Source organism: Bacillus rossius, chromosome 5 (genome assembly GCF_032445375.1).
Source record: "Bacillus rossius redtenbacheri isolate Brsri chromosome 5, Brsri_v3, whole genome shotgun sequence".
NCBI lineage: Eukaryota > Metazoa > Arthropoda > Insecta > Phasmatodea > Bacillidae > Bacillus > Bacillus rossius.
The window spans coordinates 40504277-40524734 of record NC_086333.1 but is presented as its reverse complement, the minus strand read 5'-3'; the positions used below and the strand labels follow the sequence as shown (position 1 = coordinate 40524734).

At 37.8% G+C, this 20458-nt stretch overlaps 1 protein-coding gene across 2 annotated transcripts in view; it reads right to left on the bottom strand.

Moving 5' to 3' along the window:
* Positions 1 to 20458, bottom strand: part of LOC134531734 (uncharacterized) — an 87788-nt gene that overhangs the window by 7620 nt on the left and 59710 nt on the right. For both annotated transcript variants that reach the window (XM_063367577.1, XM_063367578.1), the window contains exon 3: positions 16254 to 16364. In XM_063367577.1, the coding sequence (XP_063223647.1) occupies positions 16254 to 16364 (111 nt within the window). The remainder of the gene's footprint in view (positions 1 to 16253; positions 16365 to 20458) is intronic.

The following is a 20458-nucleotide window of genomic DNA, read 5'->3' as shown; positions in this document are numbered from 1 at the left end:
ATTAGTTTATAATATGATGTCCAATTATATGCGATATATATATATAATGTGTAAAAAATCTGAACAGGCATTTTTATCAGAGATTTTTGTAGAAAGATGTTTTTATCATAATAAATTTATTTAACTGGTTTGCAATTTAATGAAAGTTTTGTGATTTACAGTGATCCATGCAGTCTTCCTCAATTTTCTATACGGATTGATAATTTTAGATTATTTCTAATTTTCTTTGAATACCATCATTCTGGGGGGTTGGTGGTTGCTTTTTAGCCCTGTAACTTCATTGGTAATTTCGGTGTGCAAGTTAATTTTACGAATTTTTTGGCAACTCCTATTAGAGTGATGAAGATTTGCCCCTCTGTCCATCCAACTGGTGTTGTGATTGACAGTGTGGACCACAACCAAATGGGTAGAGTTAGGGAAGGTTTTTTTCAAAAAAGCAGATATAACTCTTAACTCTCTAATATGACAAATATTGCATCACTAAGAAATTAATGTATCTTAGGGAATATACCAAAAACTTTGACACAAATCAATTTTTTATACAATCAACCATAATTGCAAGGAATGAAAAAAACAGGCTTGGCGGACAAATTAAAACTTCTATAGTACAGACACAAACAAATCCGTTAAAATTGTTTGTTAACCTTATATATTACCTAAAACATTTAAATTAAAAAATTTTGATGCAACCAATCATTGGTGCAAATGTTAAAGAGGAGGGGTGGGTGAAAGGACATAAAAAATTCATCACTTTATTACTACATACCTACACTAACAATCAAATTATTTGAAACTTATTATAAACTTCCTAAGTATTAGCTTAAATGTTGGTTAAAACCAATTTTTATCACCACTTATTAGTGCAAGGTATAAAATATAGTGTTTGTAGGTAAGAATTTCATAACTGCCTTAGTTGTCTTATTTTTAAATAATATTTTAGATATTCAATGCTGAATGCAATTAATTAAAAACATTCAAAACATTTTTGCTGCGTGGGAGCAGAGAAAAAAAATTAATTGATTATTTTGGAATTGTGAAGGATATTTTATTTATATTAATCTCTCTAAATGTTCAAGTAGATTTTAAAAAGTTCCAGAAGTATCCAGAATGTTCCAGAATAAATTGGTATTTCGAAATCTGCACACGTAGGCTGTTTCGAAAGAATTTTTTTATTACTGCTCTGCTTGTAAAAATGCCCAATATCTTTAAAAATGCATATGCATATATAAAACTCATTAAATTCACATAAAATTACTGTTTAAATTGCATTTCTTTAATACCTAGGCATGCAAGTAGTATTACCATAGCTTCAAAGTATTTTAGTGTCCACTTTGCTCGACAGGTCAAGATGTTAATCCAATAATCCGCTAATTAATTCAGTACATTATAAGTATTTTTCAAACAATAGGTTATATAATGATTAAATTCCGAACGGTTTCTTAAAGTACACATTGTAGTTAACAAGAGCTACATGAAATAAAATAAATTTTAGATCAAGTAAGTTTGTAAATATTTTTTACTTTGTTTATATTTTATTTTGACAGTAAAATTATAAATTTAATTTTTTTAGTTAATTTATCTTGTTCCAAAATGTGATTTACAGTGCACTCATCACAAATAGAGATCACTTACTGGCATAGAAGCATATCAATTTAAGTACAGTAGTCAGTCTTCGTAATCTACCTAATTGTGAATGGCTATAAAATACTCTAGTATTGGAGTTTACCTTGAAACTTATGTAACATTAATATAATTAACTATGTAATGCCATATTATTGTGATAAATAGTGCTATAACAATAATGTTAATTTTTTCCATATTTGGTTCTTGTTTTTGAATATTGCTTATAAGACCAATTTTTATGATATGTATGTTAAGTGTAAGTATATTAAAGTTATTTATTTATTTATTGAAAACGAGACTTTGGCCGAACTGCACGTGGGTCAATAAAATAAAATAAATAAATAAAGTGAATGAAGGAATAATCTGCTAGAATGAATCGAACTGCTGTGTTGTGTACTCATGTAGCTTCGACTTCTGTGATGTACGTGTGGAACTGTGCTATATTAATGCTGTTAATGTGCCATTGCGAATGTAGCCTAAGCTTCAAATGTTTTAACGGGCACCATTTGTAGAGACACAAGTAAAAGAGAAACTTTCACTTCATCTATGAAACGTTCAAATTCTAAGTCTTCTGTGGACTATGGACATTTTTTATAAGATTCATATAATGTTGTTAAGGCCTATGGTTTTATTAGAGTTTTATTAATTACCAATATTTAAATTTATAATAAATTATTGTACTTAAAAAATTCCGACCACCAAGATGTTTATTCGCAAGTCACTCGATGTCTGTCAGGTTCCACAGTTCGCACTCCTCACTGGAGCTAGGCCCACCAGTGGTTCATCCCTTACTTCGCGCCTGTCCACACACACAGTCTCGCGACACTCAGTCGCACTCTCTCGATCCCGTCGCTCCGCATCGCGCCGCTCTTGAGGGGGTCCCTCACCATCTTCGTCTATGTCGCACTTCCAATCGCTCGGAATCCGCTCGGAATCCGCTCGGAACTCCCGCGGAGGCCGGAGTCGCTGTAAGTAGCTGTGGCGCCCTTATCGAATCCACGAGAGCGGCTGTGACGAGTCGCATCATCCTGGGTCGACTCGACGCCCAAATCATCGAGAAGGGCGGCGCCCATTCACGCCACTCCGCGCGGCGGCCCACGGAATTCGCAAGGCCGCTCAGCGATAATAGCCCGAGGCGGGACGATGCGTAGGGTGAAGAGGGGGAGGAGGTAGCGACGACCCTTACAATCCAACCAGGCGCGCGTGGCATGCCTTACGTCAGTGTACGACACGAGACAAGGCGCGTGACGTCAGTGGCCGTGCGGGGCCGCCAGCCAGCTCCGAACCTGGCGCGTGTCGCGGTGCTGTCCGCGTTCGTAACAATATGCTATGCAGCATGTGAAAGTTTCGTGTCGATCTGATTAGTACCTGTATATATATATATATATATATATATATATATATATATATATATATATATATATATATACGCAAAGGTACTAACATTTGTCTGTAAGTAATTTTTGTAATTATTTTGTACCGCGACCGTGCTGCCATCTGTGATCAGTCGCGGCAACCAAGTGTACCTCAGCTTAGCGAGATGTGTTCTAGCAACTGTAAATCGAGTTTTAACCAAGCGCAGCTGCAAAAGGGGGATAAATCATAAGTTAGGATGATATATTTATGATTACTTAAATACTTAAAAGTTATGTGTTAAACTTTTATCTCATTAAAATCTGTAAGTATGGAAAGTTTTAAGGTTCTGTATTTGTGACCATAAAATTGTACATAATATTCCTCTGGCTTATATGATGTGATTTTTTGCATCTTTATCCTTTCCTTATACGGTAGCCCCTCCTGAATAGTCATTCTTAAGCCGCAATTGATTTAACAAGTTTGTCCGTATAAATATCTCAGTACAATTATATAGTTCGAGGCTTGCCATTGATAATTACGAGTAAAAACTATTGCTAAAACTCATAATTAATTATATGTTTTATAAAAAAAATTATTTATACTGCGGGTTCGGCGTTCGTCTTCTTCCCGACGTGAGTGTGTGTGTGCGTGCGTGCGTGGCTTGGGTGACGTCACGCGCTTCTCTGGTTTACTGACACGTCGCAATCTCTCACCCCACGTTCACTTCCGAAACACGCTCCCCGGACATGCATTCATGTACTACTTATGTGCAAAGAAGAATGTTGATGCAAATTGAGTGTTTCTGGCGATGATAGAATGAGGCAGTAACAAACAAATGACGTTACCTTCAAGGCAATCTTGTACATCGTTACAAATGCTCCTTTAATTAATTCAGTGAAAATCAGTTAGTTTAGAGTTTGCATACGATTATTTTGCTGGTGTATAAAATACGAAGCAAATTCGCATACTCTTAAGCGTTTAAACGTTTAAACAGCAAGAAAAAAGAAAACAGGCAATGTGAGAACTCATTATTGAAAACCAGTTTTAATATAACAAGGCCATTTTTAAAGCTGGGCAATAAATCTTTCGTACTCAGCAGAACAGGTAATAAATTACTAACGAAACTTGTACCTCGGTAGCGTAATCAATTTCAACACATTGACTTAGCTTTTTCACAGTATGAATTACGTATTTATTTCTTCATGTGAATGAAAAATTATGTCTCAATATTATTACGTGAATTATATATAGATCCTAAGTGCGCAATTGAATTTAAAAAAAATTTGTTTTATAACAACCTAGGTGTATTTTAATGATTCAAATGCTCTTTAACTAAAACTTTTTATTTTATAACAGATAAACAAATAATAAGTAGCATCATCTTGCAGAATATTCTCAATTTTATAACCGCGATGTAGTTAATCTATGTCTTCTTAAATTTACGCATTTTGGAGAAACGCTAAAAGTATAAAACCGGTTGTGAGTTTGCTTTGTATTACTTACTTTTATAAAACCAGATGTCCCATAAGCCATGCAGATTTTCAAACTATCGCCATCTCGAAAAGAGTTTTGTTAGTATTTTACATTCTTTTGAGCGTTAGTAGCAGCCCAAATGTGTAGCAGCGTTTGACGTCATGGCTCGTACGAGAGGAAAGGAGGAAAGGGAGAATATAAATTAGTGTCGTTGAGTTGCCGGCTTGTGCGCACTGTCATTAAATTATGCAGCAAAATTCTTTATTGTTTCTCACAGAGAGGTTTGAACTCAGGATACAAACTAAAGTTGCGAATACCGATGTAGTAACATTTTTACTAAAATATTTTAAGTCGTTAATTAAATTATAAAATGATAATGTATTTGAAATTTCCAAACATTTAACTACTTTGATATTAGTAAAATAGTGATGTTTAATGTATCTTGTAACCTTAAAGGCCCAATAATATTTCAATCCTAACAGAACTTGAGAGCTTAAAATCGTGTTTTACACAACTTTTAACTAACCATTTGTATGTACTCTTTGTCTTAAATTGAAGTGCTTTATCGATAAATAAATTATGTTTTTCCCGGATCCTTAAAATTTTTGTTTTAAAAGCTTGTCCGGAAACCGAATACTTAATTATATTTAAAAGATAAAAAGATTTACGATAGAGGCCGCATAATGATGTTTAATTCAATTCTGTTTACTACACGAATACACGATCTTTGTTCATGCTAGGAGTAATATATAAATATTGGCCATCGTGTTTTTAAAATAATTAAATAAACACTTATTAAACATATAAAACCAAACTTTTTTAAAGATAAAAGTTAATAAAAATAATACTTATGCTCAGCTTTCTAGCCAAACCATTTATGAACAACTATCAATAGCTATATTAGTATTTTTTAAAATAATGGCGTAATCATGAAAATGAATGTACTCCCAATAAGAGAAGTATCCTAGGATGAAGCTGCAGAACAACAGTGAAACCAGAAAGTGACCTCACAAACCTCTCTATCTTTAATGATAGAATGTTTCAAAGGCTATTAAAGCATATTTCACGCTTTCCTTAACTACGCTGAATGGAATGACCAGGAAGGTGAACAGCCACTTGAAGAACGCATCCTCATTTTATGAACTAGCTTTGTTAAAAAAAAAAAAAAAAAAAGTGGAACTCACGCAAAGAAAGTGTGAATTATCCCATTTTTTTCAAGTTCCACAAAGTATTTATAATACTTCATTAAAATTTATTTATTAATTATTCATTAATTACAACCATTAGTTCCGGATTTGTAATGCGAGTTATTAACACTAAAAAATTTTATTGCTAAAAGAATATTTGCATCATGAGACTACTCGTTCTAAAAGTTTAAGTATTGAATGACATTTTAATATCAAAAATGAAAATTTTAAATTTAATTACCCTTTTGGCTTGTATTTTTTTAAAACCAATGAAGTCGTAAAAATAAACGCGTACAACCGAAGCTAAGCGAAAACTATCCTTTAATAACTTTTCCTCCTGATCGGTTGATCGGGTTCCGTGTGAATCAGCTAGTACCATTTTCAGGTAATCATGCGTAACATGAAACTTATTTAATATTTTTTTAATATACCAAGTTTTTGAAACGGGCTAATAAGTATAACATTATTTTTCCTAGTCCCATACAGATTTCTAACCCCATACAGTATGTCCTGAAGATTCGTGACTGTGAAATTTTAATAACCATGAAAATACTTGTAAGATTTAAAACGAAAAAGTGGGGAGTAAGCTATAGATAATAGACAATTTTATTACACTGCAAATGATTTGAACTGCTGTTTGAGTTTTCTCAACGACAGCTACTCCCTACACTCCTTAGGCACTACTATTATCTACTGCATGCGCCCCAAGTTTTTCGTTTTAAATCTTACCAAGTATTTTCATACGTATTGAAAAATCACAATAAAAATTTTTCAGGACAGTTTTTATGGAGTTATAAATCTTTAATGAATTAGGATAAATTATTTTACACTTTTTATTCCGTTTTAAAAAAAGTGGTATGTTTAAATAATTATTTTCTGCTTTTTAGTCTTGTGTAAGCAATGTCATCCAGTTCTGTGCTATTTTTAAAGTTTAAAGTCTCTAGCTCATTGGGAAGTTAGTTTCGAATAGATTGCAAAATTTGTACCGAACAGACAAACGAACAGACCAGAAATCGAGTTAAAAAAAACGCGGTAAACAATCTTTCTGTTCTCATGACCAGGTGCACCAATGTAAATTATGTTTGTGGCCAATCCTGCACATGAACCGCACGAGGCGCGTAGGACTTACGCTTCATGCGCTGACGCCAATCTTGCCCCTCAAGGTCACCTTCACTCCTTTTTTTCCTGATCGCGGCTTGCGTCGCGTCGGCTAAAAGAACACTTTTTTAAAACATTAAGAAAGTATTAATATTTCTAAACACAACCATACTTTCTCTATGAAGTAGTCAATCGATAGTATTGGACCATCGTTGTTTATTTCTGTGGCAGTCAATTTATAAAATTTGCAATCTTGACAAATTTGAGGCTCTGTATCCAACACTGGCCCCAAGAGAACGTTGACGAACTGAAAAGTTTTAACAGACCTTCAACGATTGATGTAATTAATAAATGTTTCTGAACCTTTGCGGAAAACTTGTTTGGGTTATAGCAAATATCGTAATAGGTAAATATGGGAATCTCTGGCCAATAAATTAGCATGTCAAGCTATTCCACACTCCACGCCGCTAGATGCCAGTACTGTTGACTAGTTTCACTCCGCACCGCCAGATTCGCCGACATCACTGGTCTCGTGTATTTCTTGCCAGTTTTCCCACTTTGTCACTATTACAACATATTTGGTTACTACAGGTAATTGACAAACAGCCCCTCGCGCCTGGCGGTTTAGGCAGTCCGCGACACGCACAGCGGCGGCTAGCTGGACCACTCGTGAGCACCGCGCGACACACATCGCGAGTGTGCGCGTAGAGTGGAGTCAGGCGGCGAGGCTAGGGAACACCCGGTGCTGGCACTGCTCAAGGCGCGCGACTTGGCGAGTATGTTCACACGTTTGTCGTACTCGTCGTTGCTCGTTGTAGCTCGTGGTAGCTCGTGGTAGCTCGTGGTAGCTCGTGGTAGCTCGGGAGGGCTCGACCTTCCCCGTGAAATTCCTGTGAACGCTCGCACATAAAAGGATGAAAAGCCTCAGTGCAGCTATTACACCCGTTCCCACCTCCTGTTGAATTTGCAGCGATATCATGTCGTGCAGTTGCGCAGTTTTCGTTTCGAAATCTTCAAGCAGCATTTAAGTAGTTTTACAGTTTTAAGTTGTTCTATGGAGACCAGCCATAAAGTGACTATGGAGTTTTCAGATCCGTACGAGGGATGACGGGTCATATGTAATCCCACTAAATGAACAACCACAATTGTAGGAATTAGGTTTTAACATACTTGGAAACAAATCCTGAGTAACACAAAACTGACTGTTATTTAATCATGGTAAGTTTAAAATTATTTCCATTAATCAAAACTAGACAAAAATTGAAGCAGGATATAACAAATGAAACCGAAGAACGTTTGAATGGTGTACGAGAAGTGGCCCGCCCGACGCAACTCGATTTAGTCCAGCCACGCGCCTCGTGAACGAAGCCACTTGTTTGTAATTCAACTGACCACAATTTCGCAGTCACGAACCTCAAACAACTCGAATTGTGCATGATGGAGAACAAAATGTAAATTGAATTACAACAATTATTTATAGTACTTAAACTACTTTTTTCCTACGATGTAGGCATTACACAGATGTTGGATGCCTCACTGGCCGCCTATATTTCAGGCAAAAACCTCTCAAAATAACAAAATTTAGAAATAATTTCCTTTTCCTTTTCCTTTAAGTCACGGCTATTCAATCTGGTAGTTGTCACTAAGATGAATCTCTTAAAATCAGTTCTACTTTTTTTTTGTTGCCAAAATTGGTTTTCATTACAAAACTCATCACACAAAGAAGTTTGAAACAATGGCCTAAAAATATCCCGTTGGGAAGAGACGAGAGAATAATTAAATGTTAGGAGACAAAAAAACGCAGAGAAAATATATAATGGTAAATAAAGCTGACAAAATATTAGGTGAATATTTGAGTTAGTCTATATCAAATTATCATAAATCATACACCAAATGAATTGTGCATCGGCGGTAATTCTCATTTTGTTTACCAATTAAACGCGCGTAGAGTAACTAAAACATTCGGAGATGTGCTGAAAACTACACATACATAAACTTAGACTGCTATAGAGAACGTACACAAACACAACCAACATTGCTCAGCAGGAGATGTCCTACCAGAATGTAAGATTTTCATACAGCTAAGAAACAAATCAGTGATTTATGTTTGTTATAACAGAGATATTAAATCTTTGAAAAAATGGTTGAGAATATCATTTCCATTGATTCATATAATGGGCTGGCCAAAATTTTATTTTATGTAATCTTACAGCGCACCTAATTTTTTAAAGAAAGGAAACGAAATTTACGACAATGTTTAGTATATTAGTTTCAAGTTTTTTTTATTGTGTATCGATTGTTTTTAATTTTGTTTTTATGACGTAATAACACAATTTAAAGGGAATTTTTTTAAATATAATATTAGAGCATATCTATGTCATAGATCATTTTTAATCTAATATTACTAATGACGAAACATATGTTGTTAAACCTGTGAAGATGATATTTTTTTTATTTGGTTAGCAATCTTATCCCTAATATGACAACGATACAATCAGTGTGTGGGTAAACAATTTACTTTAGCCTGTAACTTAGAAAATCATTGCTGTATTTTATATTTTTGCTACGAAATATGGATCTGCTTTAATGTCCTTTCTTTTTGTTGCGTGACGTCATGTTGGTTTCTGCATTAAACTAACTAAGGGAAATATATAGTAAGGAAATACAACTGGAATTTTTATTTACGTACAAAATATAACGAAGGCTCTAACAAAACTACTTGGCTAAGAAAAATAAGGTATTAAAGCCCGAGAACGCTAAGCAAGCGTAACCACATATTATTAATCATTTGTCTCTTTGCCTCTACGCGCAAGACTGAACTACAGCGTGAAGTCTTTTCGGCGGTAACGCGCTTCTAAGGGTTTTGAGTTGTGACGCTATCCTTTTATAGGAAAACAGAAGACTCACTTCACTATAACACACTTCTTTCAGTTCGGCATGCCAAAATGATTATATCTAAAACTGTTTTGTTGAAACTACCAGTTGCAGTCCTTTTATCCATAAATTACAAGATATTGACTGATCGCTATTTGATGACAAATTAAATGTGCGAATTCCACTTAAGAGGAATCAAAATTATGTAATCACAATCTTCCAGAACAGCTCATAATATGGACAACAATGGAGTTAGGAATTGTTAGGAGACTGCATGCTAAGTCCTTGGAAACTTAGTTGCCAACGATATAACTTGTAAAATTGCAAGGAAGAGCTCTGTACCATTTTCAGTTTTACAAAGCTCTGACTTGCAATTTTACAAGTGATATCATTGGCCACCGGGTTTACAAGGGGTTTCCTTGTAAAAAAAATTGTACAAAGGTGTTTACAGTGTAGTTTGATCACTTTCTACGTAACCATCGCTGTGAAGAAACACCCAAAAACATTGCCGAAGTGAAGACTGGCCATCTCTGATGGTTAATAAGTATGAATCAGTATTGCCATCGTCAAACACATCCTTTACCATAAAATGCAGTCGTTTGAAACGGTTCCCACGATGCAAACACCACACCTCGCCCAATGTTTTGGTCGTTCCACAAACATGGTGCCGACCATCAACTGGACAAACAGTAGCTTCACGCAGTATTCGTATTGTAATGCATGCGCAGAGAGCCCTGGTAACAGCAAATGTCCGGGTTGGAGATGACATGCAACTGTTCCTACAACTAATCAAGGAACAATTGAAAAATGTCCTGTGTACATATTATTCTGTCGGCGGTATGAAACTTGGCCACTGCTGCCTAGTAAAGACATAACAAAACTTTTATGTTGTCCTTTCTCTGATCATTCATCCCGGTGCAACGCCTGAAGCAAGTCTCAGTGTTTTTGGCTGCGAGACCAGGCAGCCAAAAACTCCGCTCCCATTCGCCAGGCGAATTATCGGCCCGTAACGGCAGTGGGGAGTTGACCAACTCTCTTGCGGGTTTTTTTCCACACGCTTCCGTATCCTCTCCAGTTTCACTGCGGACGCAATATGCATTGTTACTCATCCTACCCCCCCTCCCCCCTCCAACACCACATACACAGCAGTTGTGCGATACACGATTATGCACGTAATAACAGAGCAGGACTTGGATGATTCTTATTTTAATTAGTCGTTACGTTTCGTTCGCGGCGAAGTAAATTCACAGCAACACTACACTATTAAAAGTGTTCACCTTAAATTTTTTGAATAATGCTGGTTACAAAATACCCAGGTATCTCCAAAAAATTCACAGCTTATGTTCGAAAATTAAAGGAAATCGGTTAATTTGTTTTAGAAATAAATAAAATATAACATTCAAAATATTTTTTGATATACAGAAAATAACTTTTTTATTCTTTCACGCTTATATTTACATTGTTTACAACGAAACACTAAACTTGAAAGTCTGAAACCTAGTTTTGACGAAGTTCCGGTTATATGAGAAAACGATAAACTCTTCGTTTATTTATGGTTAATTCTTCGTTGTAAAGTCCGTAAATTTAATGAGATCTCTAACAGTGTACTTGCTGCTTGGTATTGGTAAAAGACTGTTTATTCACGGCATATTCTTCGTCGACAAGTCTGTAAATGTAATGCAGTTTCTAAGAATGTGGAGTTTGTATGGCACACAGTTATTCTCCAAGGTACATTCAAGATTACTGAATGCTCTGAGCCATTTGGGTGTCAACTCGGACCCATGGTGGGATCAAACCGTCAAACCCTCTCTATACTAGCTCTTGATTGTGTAATTAGTCCTCCCATACTTTACTTTTAGGCCCCTGACACACGTATCGCTCTGTCGCGCGCAAGAACAAGCAAGCGAATATAGCCACTCGGTGGCCCGTGCGAATAAACAAGCTGCAGAGAAGCGCTACAGAATAGACATTTAGCGTGCTTATTGAATTTCATTTTTAATCAAAATCCAACTCGATTGTTTTTCTAAAATTAAATAACTTATTTTATACACGGGTGATATTAATACTACTGAATACAGAGTTTTTTTTATTTAAAATGTTATAATTTGATTGAGTTTTTACTATTATTTCATTTCTATTAATTATTTGAATGCAAAATAAAGTTATTTTTTTACTACTCCAAGTAAGTATAACTTCTACCTGGCCTACATAAGTACACGCACCCATTTTTTTTAACATCAACTCTTATTCGTACAAAAAAAATTTGCTTTTCTTAATGAGTGTAATATTTGTATACGTTTTATTTTACAACACACATACAGCAATTTGTATATACTTGCTTAAATTCTTTCTTGTAGCATCCATGACAACAACATTGCTCACACCTTCCCTCGTAAAATGATATTGATGCAGGCATCAGATGTTAGATCCTAGTTGCTGGGCTTGATTCTATTTCAATGATGGATCGGCGTGGACCAAAGAAGCCGCTGTAAAACAATCCGCGCGTGCCTAGTATCTGAGAGCGTCGGAGCAGCAGAGGCCTGGCGCGCGACTGGAAGTGGCCCGTGTGGACATCCTCACGCCACTCTGTTGGGACCCGCGTCAGCCACAGTCGCCGTGTGGACGAGTCCCCGCGTCAACAATGGCGGCTTATGACTATCTCCTAACTCGTCACTCAGTGGCGCCACCGAGTGGTCGTCAGCCAGAGCTCATACCTTCCGGGGATTAGAGCGGCCTGATCTTACCACCCCCTGTCCCCGTGTCCCCCTTCCTGGGCGCTGTTATCATCCCTTAGTAGCCTGAAAAATCTGCGGGCTTACTGAGGCTTCCGCGTGGAGTGGCATGAATAAGCGCCGATGTTCTGGATACTTCGAGCGTCGGATCGGCCCGGGATGAAGCGACACGTCGTAACAACTCCAGAAAGACGTTCAACGGGTATAAAAGTGGTGACGCCGGCCTGCGAGGAAGTTTCCAACAGGCGAGTTGAGTGAAGTGCGAGTTCGACGAGCGGTGAAAGCGCGGAGCGATGTTACCATGCCAGTGTGACCGAGTAGCGCGAGACTGTGTGTGGACAGGTGCGAGGTAAGCGGTGTACCACTTTTGAGCCTAGCTCCAGTGAGGAGTGTGAACTGTGGACTAGACAGATGCTCTTTGATTTTTTAACAGACATTAAGTGTAGTGATTTAATTACTAATGTAAATAATAGTAGCAAATAAAACTGTATAAAGTTAATTGGGCTATCATTACGAACCCGTTTTTCCCACTCGAAACATTTGGTGTCAGATGTGGGGTATCCCTAATCAAATAATTAATGGTGAATAAAAATATTATAATATATTTAAAAAATACTATTAGAATTTATATTTTTGAGATTAAAATTGAAGTTGCGAACTGGAATTAATTTTGAGTAAAGTAAGGTTAGTGTTAGTTTTGAGTAGAAGTTTAGGTAATCTCATACGTGAAATTATAGTGTAGTGATAGGATAGTAGTGATAGTGACAGATACATAGTGTATGTAGACAAGGAAGATGGCTGCCGACGAACTGAAAAAAACATTATGACTTTCTTGGCCGGAATGAATAATAAAATAAAGAGTTACCAAAAATATATGAAGAGTAAAATTGATAATAGCCAAGAAGAGAATGAAGTGAAGAGTGAAATAAGAAACAGCCAAGAAGACTTGAAGAATGTCATTAAGACCTAAATGGAAGAAATGAAGAATGGCCAAGAGGCAATGAAACAAGCACAAGAAGATATTCGAAACGAGCTGGTTGCTGCGCAAGAAAACATGCGGAGTGAGCTCGTGGCTGCTCAAGAGGTAATGAAGAAGAAGATGGAAGAATCCAGTATTCAAATCGAAGGCAAGGTGCCTTCGAGTTGAATACTGGATCCTAGCCGAAAATGGAGAACTGATGGCGCAACAGCTATCTCAACTCGAACAGACCACTGAACAGCGAGTAGCAGCTGTAACTGAAGAATGCCGAGGAATGATCAAGGAAGCTCAGCTGCTACGAAAAGGAGGTGTTCTTCAAAGTGAAGTTACCCAAAACTCAAGCCACCCATCATTGATGGCCAATCGTCGGGGCTGCTGAAGTAAACGGCTAAGGCACTCCTATTGGCCCTGCGAGGATCTCCACTTGAGCTGCTTCAGACCATGCCAGTTCCGGAGTAGAACTATGCTGTACTAGTGGAAGCTCTTGATCTTACATATGGCGACCGACACATAGGCGAGGTGTATAGAACGGCGCTCAAAACACATCAACAGCAATCTTAGGAAACATTCCAGGAATCGGAATCTGACATTGAACGACTCGTGCACTTCGTCTACCCGGAAGCACCAAAAGAGTTCCGACAGCAGCTAGTCACCAGTGCATTTATAGACGAACTCAGAGATGCAGAGATTCCACCAACTCTTCGTATGGCCCGCCACAAAAATATTCGCTATGTTCTTGTTCACGCTCTGGAAATCGAAGGTGCATACACTGCCTCAATAAACATGAGCCTCAGGGTGAGTGAGGCAGGCCGTGATAAAACTTTACCACAAAGTGAATCGCAGCTCAAGTACTATAGAAGAAATTATGCTCGGGTCAATAAGAAAGCTGATGGATGGTTCACAATTTCGAAGAGCAAGAGGTCGCCCACAGTGCTTCGCATGTCGAGAACGGTGGCATGTCCAGCGTGACTGCCCGAATTGTGGGAGCAACCCGAAGGAAGAGGACAGCGATGCAACAATGCGATCAAGGAGGGGAACAAGTCGCAAGTTCAATGAGCAGGAAGTCGCCTAAGTGTTCTGCGAGCCAAGGACAAGGGCATGTTCAATGGGGATGCCCGGAACGGGAACGTGCCCACCGGGGCTGCCTGATGGAAAGGGAGGCGTCACGACCACAAAATGCAGAATAGAGAGATCCATAGTAATTGCAAAGCGGACCTATCACCCTGAAGAGTCTGAGGACGGCCGTGATGTTACATCTGCCACGAAGTGGGCCATATCCAGTACAATTGCCAGATGCGTATGATGGCTTCACAGCATGGTCTACAACAGCACAGTGTTACCTGTTCAGAACGAACAAGTTTACGGAGGAGGCAGTGTTACGAACGCGGGAGACAAGTCCGCGACGCGCGCCAGGTACCTGAGCGGCCTGGCGGCCTCACACGGTCACTGACGTCACACGCTCATACATCGGGAATTAGGTTGGCCCGGCCTCACCACCCCCCTGCTCCTGCGTCCTCCTTCCTCGGCACTTTTATTTATCCCTGGGTAGCCTGGGAATACGGTGAGCTTACAGGGGCCTCCGCGTGGAGTGGCATGGATAAGTGCCGTTGTTCTGGATGCTTCTTGCGTCGTGTCGGCCCGGGCTAATGCGACACGTCACACCCACGCCAGTCAGTTCCAGAAAGACGACCACGGGTATAAAAGTGTGACGCCTGCCTCCGCGGGAGTTCCAACAGGTGAGCTGAGTGAAGTATGAGTTCGATGAGCGATGCGACGTGGAGCGACGGGACTGTGTGAGTGCGACAGAGTGACGCGAGACTGTGTGTGTGTGTGGACAGGTGCGAGGTAAGGGGTGAACCACTGTTGAGATTAGCTCCAGTGAGGAGTGCGAACTGTGGACTTGAATAATTCTTGGTGTTTTGTGAACATACATTAAGTGTGGTGATTTAGTTAGTAATGTAAATATTATTATCAAATAAAACTGTATAAAATATATTGGGCTATCCTTACGAACCCATTGTCTCCACTCGTAACATTATATACGAAATCTCCAATACTATAAACGCCGGTGAAACACCAGTTTTAAGCATTTTTTTCTCGCTGTTCAAAAGTTACATGTTATAAACGAAAACATAAAATGAAAACAGTACAGGCAAGTGTAATGGTTCTTAAATTCTATTCTTAACCAGATGCCTGTACAATGTAACTTATTTTTGTAAATGGAACAGAAATATTCATGTAAAATGACAGATATTTGTAAATTTGTACATTTACATTATAACAGCTGTATCACAACAAAACATTGTTCGCAGTTATACTGGGTTCAGATAATTACCCGGGAATTTATGATTCGTGTCGTCCCAATGCATGCAATAGTTAAAATTTATTTGTAAACAGTTTCCGGTTTGGCTTTCCAGTATTAGCTGAACACGTAATAAGCATGCTACAACAAAATAAAGTAAAATCGTTGAATATTCGAATTTCTTTAGCATGATTTTAAAAAAAAAGTTATGCTTTAATGTATCATCGATTAAAATTTAAAATTATGCGTCAATTTTCGTATCAAACACTCAGTATTATCTCGAATGACGTTATTTAATATGTGGAAAAAAAAACCATTACCATTTGTAGTACAAAGTTACAACATCTTTCTTTTAGTGTTACAAACTATTTCTTGGGAACTGGTTTCAAAAGTATTATTTTGTAAAAGTACAGATTATTATTTTCCTGTGTAGTAAACATAGAGCGGTTTGCACGTCATTTGGCAACCTAGCCTTAAGACCATCCATAGACTTCACTGCGTCGTGTCAGCACGCTTGGTAAATGTACGGTGAGGGTTCGAAGCAGTGTTTAACGAAAGAAGCGCTCGTCCTCCGTGGTCCTCCGGGGGCGCTGTGTGGGGGGGGGGGGGGGGGGAGGTGCCGGGGTCACCTGGGGGCGGGAAGACGTATCGCTGCTGCGGCGGGGGCAGCAGCCAGTTCTCCGGGGGCAGGAACACGCCGACGGGCCACATGGCTTCCGGCCCGCCCCCTGCCGCCGAGCCTGGAACACACGAGCGCCACGAGGCCATCAGACACGCAAGCAAAAAAAAAAAATTATCACACTGTATTGTAAGCCGTGAAACATTGTTTTCAAAAGAATGCAATGACAAATAAAAAAAATTAATAACATTTGAAAATTAAAAAATAGCTTTATTTTGAACTTTTATTTTCCGGAGTTAAATGTTCAACAACAACAAAATGTATCACGTTAAAAAAAATTATGTTTTTTTTATTACGTTCTTGCAATGGGTAAGATTGAGTTAAATGTTAGTTTGGGCATGCGCCTTTAATAGTTATGATGTATGCCATAAGAAACTTAAATTACCATATTACCCGCTGCAAGAACTTTTCTAATGGCGTATCGATGTCCGGTATGAACCAAGTTTGGAAACATCCCAGCGTGAAAGATTTCGGGCGAATCAGTCGAAACAGAAATCAACCCGTCCTTTTTAACTGCAAGTCCAGTGTTTTAGCGTCAAATAATTTTTATTTTTTTTGTGTGACATCTTACCAGTAACTCAAATACCCATTCCTTACCAGTAACTCGAACACCTATTCCTTACCAGTAACTCGAACACCCATTCCTTATCAGTAACTCAAACACCCATGCCTTACCAGTAACTCGAACACCCATGCCTTACCAGTAACTCGAACACCCATGCCTTACCAGTAACTCGAACACCCATGCCTTACTAGTAACTCGAACCCGGATCCCTTCGCATGGAAAGCTGGTGTGAATCAGAATGTGCTACGGAGGTGGGTTATTAAACCCCCTCCCCCTTTTTAACCCTTTCACCGTTACGCCATCTTGCTGGGTGAGTCGAATAAGGCCCATTAACCGACTCAACGTACCAAGTAATAACACTGAATGCCTCGTGGTTCGGAAACGCTTGATCCATATGCCTAATGTTATGTTGTGGGCGTATGGCACACCGTGTAGTGAGCTTACCACGCTAAATCTATCATTTAAATTGTGATTAATTTGTGGACAGACAGTCAAATTGTTATAATTTAATAACCAGTGTAATTAAATTTAATAAATGTAACTGTTCTTGATTTATTGAGTTGTCATTTACGTACCTGTATTCCCCCTCGTAACAGTATTAAATTAGGATAAAATAACATGTTAAAGAAACCTTGTAGAGTGTCTCATTTATATATATAGTGTAAATTTAATTACAAGAAATATTTTCTATCTTGTTGCCTAATGACGGCATTAATAATTAGTGGGGTAGTGTACAATGAGGATGATCAGTACACTCGGTGAAAAGGCAATGGAAAATTGCCAGTAGTGTAGTTCACTGCGCTACCTAGCTACATGTGTGATAGTAAATTATATGTATGATTTGCTACCGAGCTGTGAAGAACCTGCGCACTTTTATTCTGCTTTGGCGTAGAGCGCATACTTTAGCGAGCCGAGCGCTACGTAGAGACAGCCGTGACGCTATGTTGCTATGTGAATAAATGCTTTAAAATTTTCTACACAAGTTAAACTGCGTGCTTCATTCAACTGTAGACACACGGGAAATGAACTTCTGATGAGTGGTCTTAACGTAATTGGTGGAAATTAGATTTTTTAAAAATTTGCCCCGGGTTTTTTTACAGTCGGCATATAACGTGCTGCGATAAAAAATTTCAATATAAAACTTAATATTAAATGCTTATATGATTAAAAACGTGTCGGAAAAATAACTAAAACAAAGCGAATGAGGTGAAGCTTCAAGGCTAGTTAATTTTCTTGTAATTTCTATTATCTGAGGGGTTTTCCTTATTAATTAATCTCGATAGCTCTTTTGCATTTTGTTTACCCCACTGATTATCATCCAGATATTTACTACATGGAATATATTAGCGGAGAAAGGCACTCAAGTTTTCAAATTAACTATGGTTTTAACGCTTACCTATTGCGTGACGTATTAACAGCTCATAAGTAAGGCTAAGAAAATATCTGTTGCGAGAATTGATGATCAAACACCATTGATTAGTAGCTATGACAATAAAATGGAATAACCAACCCGGCATGTGATAGCGAGCCTCGTGATGAAACTGGATCATCACGGGAAGTCTTGAGTGCTGCCACGTGACTGGTTTTTGTTATTCAGAGCGGACGCGTAACCCTGGAAATGGCGCAAAGCTTTCAACCACTGCGCTGCTCTCTAATAATCGTCTCACGAACGGCTAACTGAATAGAGAAGAAGACGAGTGTGTGTGGCACAACGTGCCCTATCCCCGCTGGAATGAGTTCTGCACACGCCACTGAGAGCCCAGCACTAGTGCGTGCAAGGCTAGAAACACAGGCGACATGCTAACGATGGATAGAGATCAGGTTTATACCTTCGGTGGGCATACCATGAACTAAGCTCGTCACTTTAAGCCGAGTCAGTTCGTAATCAACTTCTCCAAAAAAAACATGCTAATAATTAAACATGATTTAAATTAAAGATTGTCTGGTTGAACACACTGCCAATTTTGCAGAAAGTTAAGAATATTGGCAGCGACGGCCCTAAACATAACTGGCCCCTGAACTATTTTAATTTTTCGGGGGCCCCAAATATTTTCGAGAGGAACCTTATCGGGGGAGGGGGAGGGAGGGCTCGGAAGGTGTGGAAAAGCCATCCCCCGGAAAATTTTAAGAATAAATATATAAAACAACGTTTACAAACCAAACCTGATCTTAAATTTTGGCAAATGTTTTGCCAATAATTTGTATTAAGAAATTATTATATTCGTTACTAATACAGTACTCAAGTTGGTTTTATAAATGCTAATGATCGAATTCCTGTTAAGTCGTGTCATTACAGACAATAAATTTTTGAAAGTAAGAAATCATTAAAACTAAATTGAAATCGAAAAGATATTGACCAGCAATTTAAGTTACATGCTAATAAAAATTAAATATATCCTTTCTCTCATGAATGTCCATATGTCACACAGAAGAATAGACGAACAAGGAAAATAATAAATATAGTTTAAAAAACTAAAGAAACATGCTTTTAAAGATTATCAAACTAAAAAGTAAAAAATAATTTTAAAATTAAATTTATGACAATAGTATATAAGCAATACTAGTATAAATGAGAAAAAAGCTTGAGGCGCTTTGTGCCATATTTTTTGAATATTAAGCGCCCCATGCTTTTTTCTCATTTATACTAGTATTGCTTATATACTATTGTCATAAATTTAATTTTAAAATTATTTTTTTCTTTTTAGTTTGATAATCTTTAAAAGCATGTTTCTTTAGTTTTTTAAACTATATTTATTTTTAACTTTTTAGTTTGATATTCTTTAAAAGCATGTTTTTTAGTTTTTTAAACTATATTTATTTTTAACTTTTTAGTTTGATATTCTTTAAAAGCATGTTTTTTTAGTTTTTTAAACTATATTTATGTATAATTATCATAGGGAAATGAGTTACCGACACTACTTATTACCATCTGAGATAACTATTTGGAGTTGCAACGTCACAAAGAAATGGTAAAGTCTCTACGAATCATTTGCAGTTAGATGTATGGATATAATATTAGAATTTACCGGGGAAAAAAAACATTTTTTTTTTCGGCGTGGCCGGGAGTAGAACCCACGATCGCTGAATCCGAAAGCTGACGTCACAGAAGTCGCGCGCCTTAGACCGCTCGGCTAACGAACGTAATGAAATGGGAGGGACATTTTAGAGTGATGAGTCACTCACTCTTAGTCGAAAGAGTTACAGACGGACAGACAAACATACAGGTGAAGCTAATATAAAGCATGTAAAAATGGAAAGAGCCAGTGCGGGGCTCTGTGTGGTTACCGGACCCGACGGACCCGTCCGACCCTGGTGCCAGTTATAAATAGTGGTGTAATTTCTTTACGCGTCATTAAACGTGTATTTTTTTCTAAATTGGATTTCTTTCCCTGTCATCCCACAACGTATTTATTTGATCTAATTTGCAAAGTAATTTGAGAAATTACGTAGGGTGCAAGTACACATGTAATTTCCAGTGTAACTTCTCCTTCTGCAGTATCTATCATAATATTCAATCAGAGATATCTTACATACCTAATTTTAAAGATTGTAAACGGTCGTTTACATAATTTTTTTTCACTTGGTTCTTT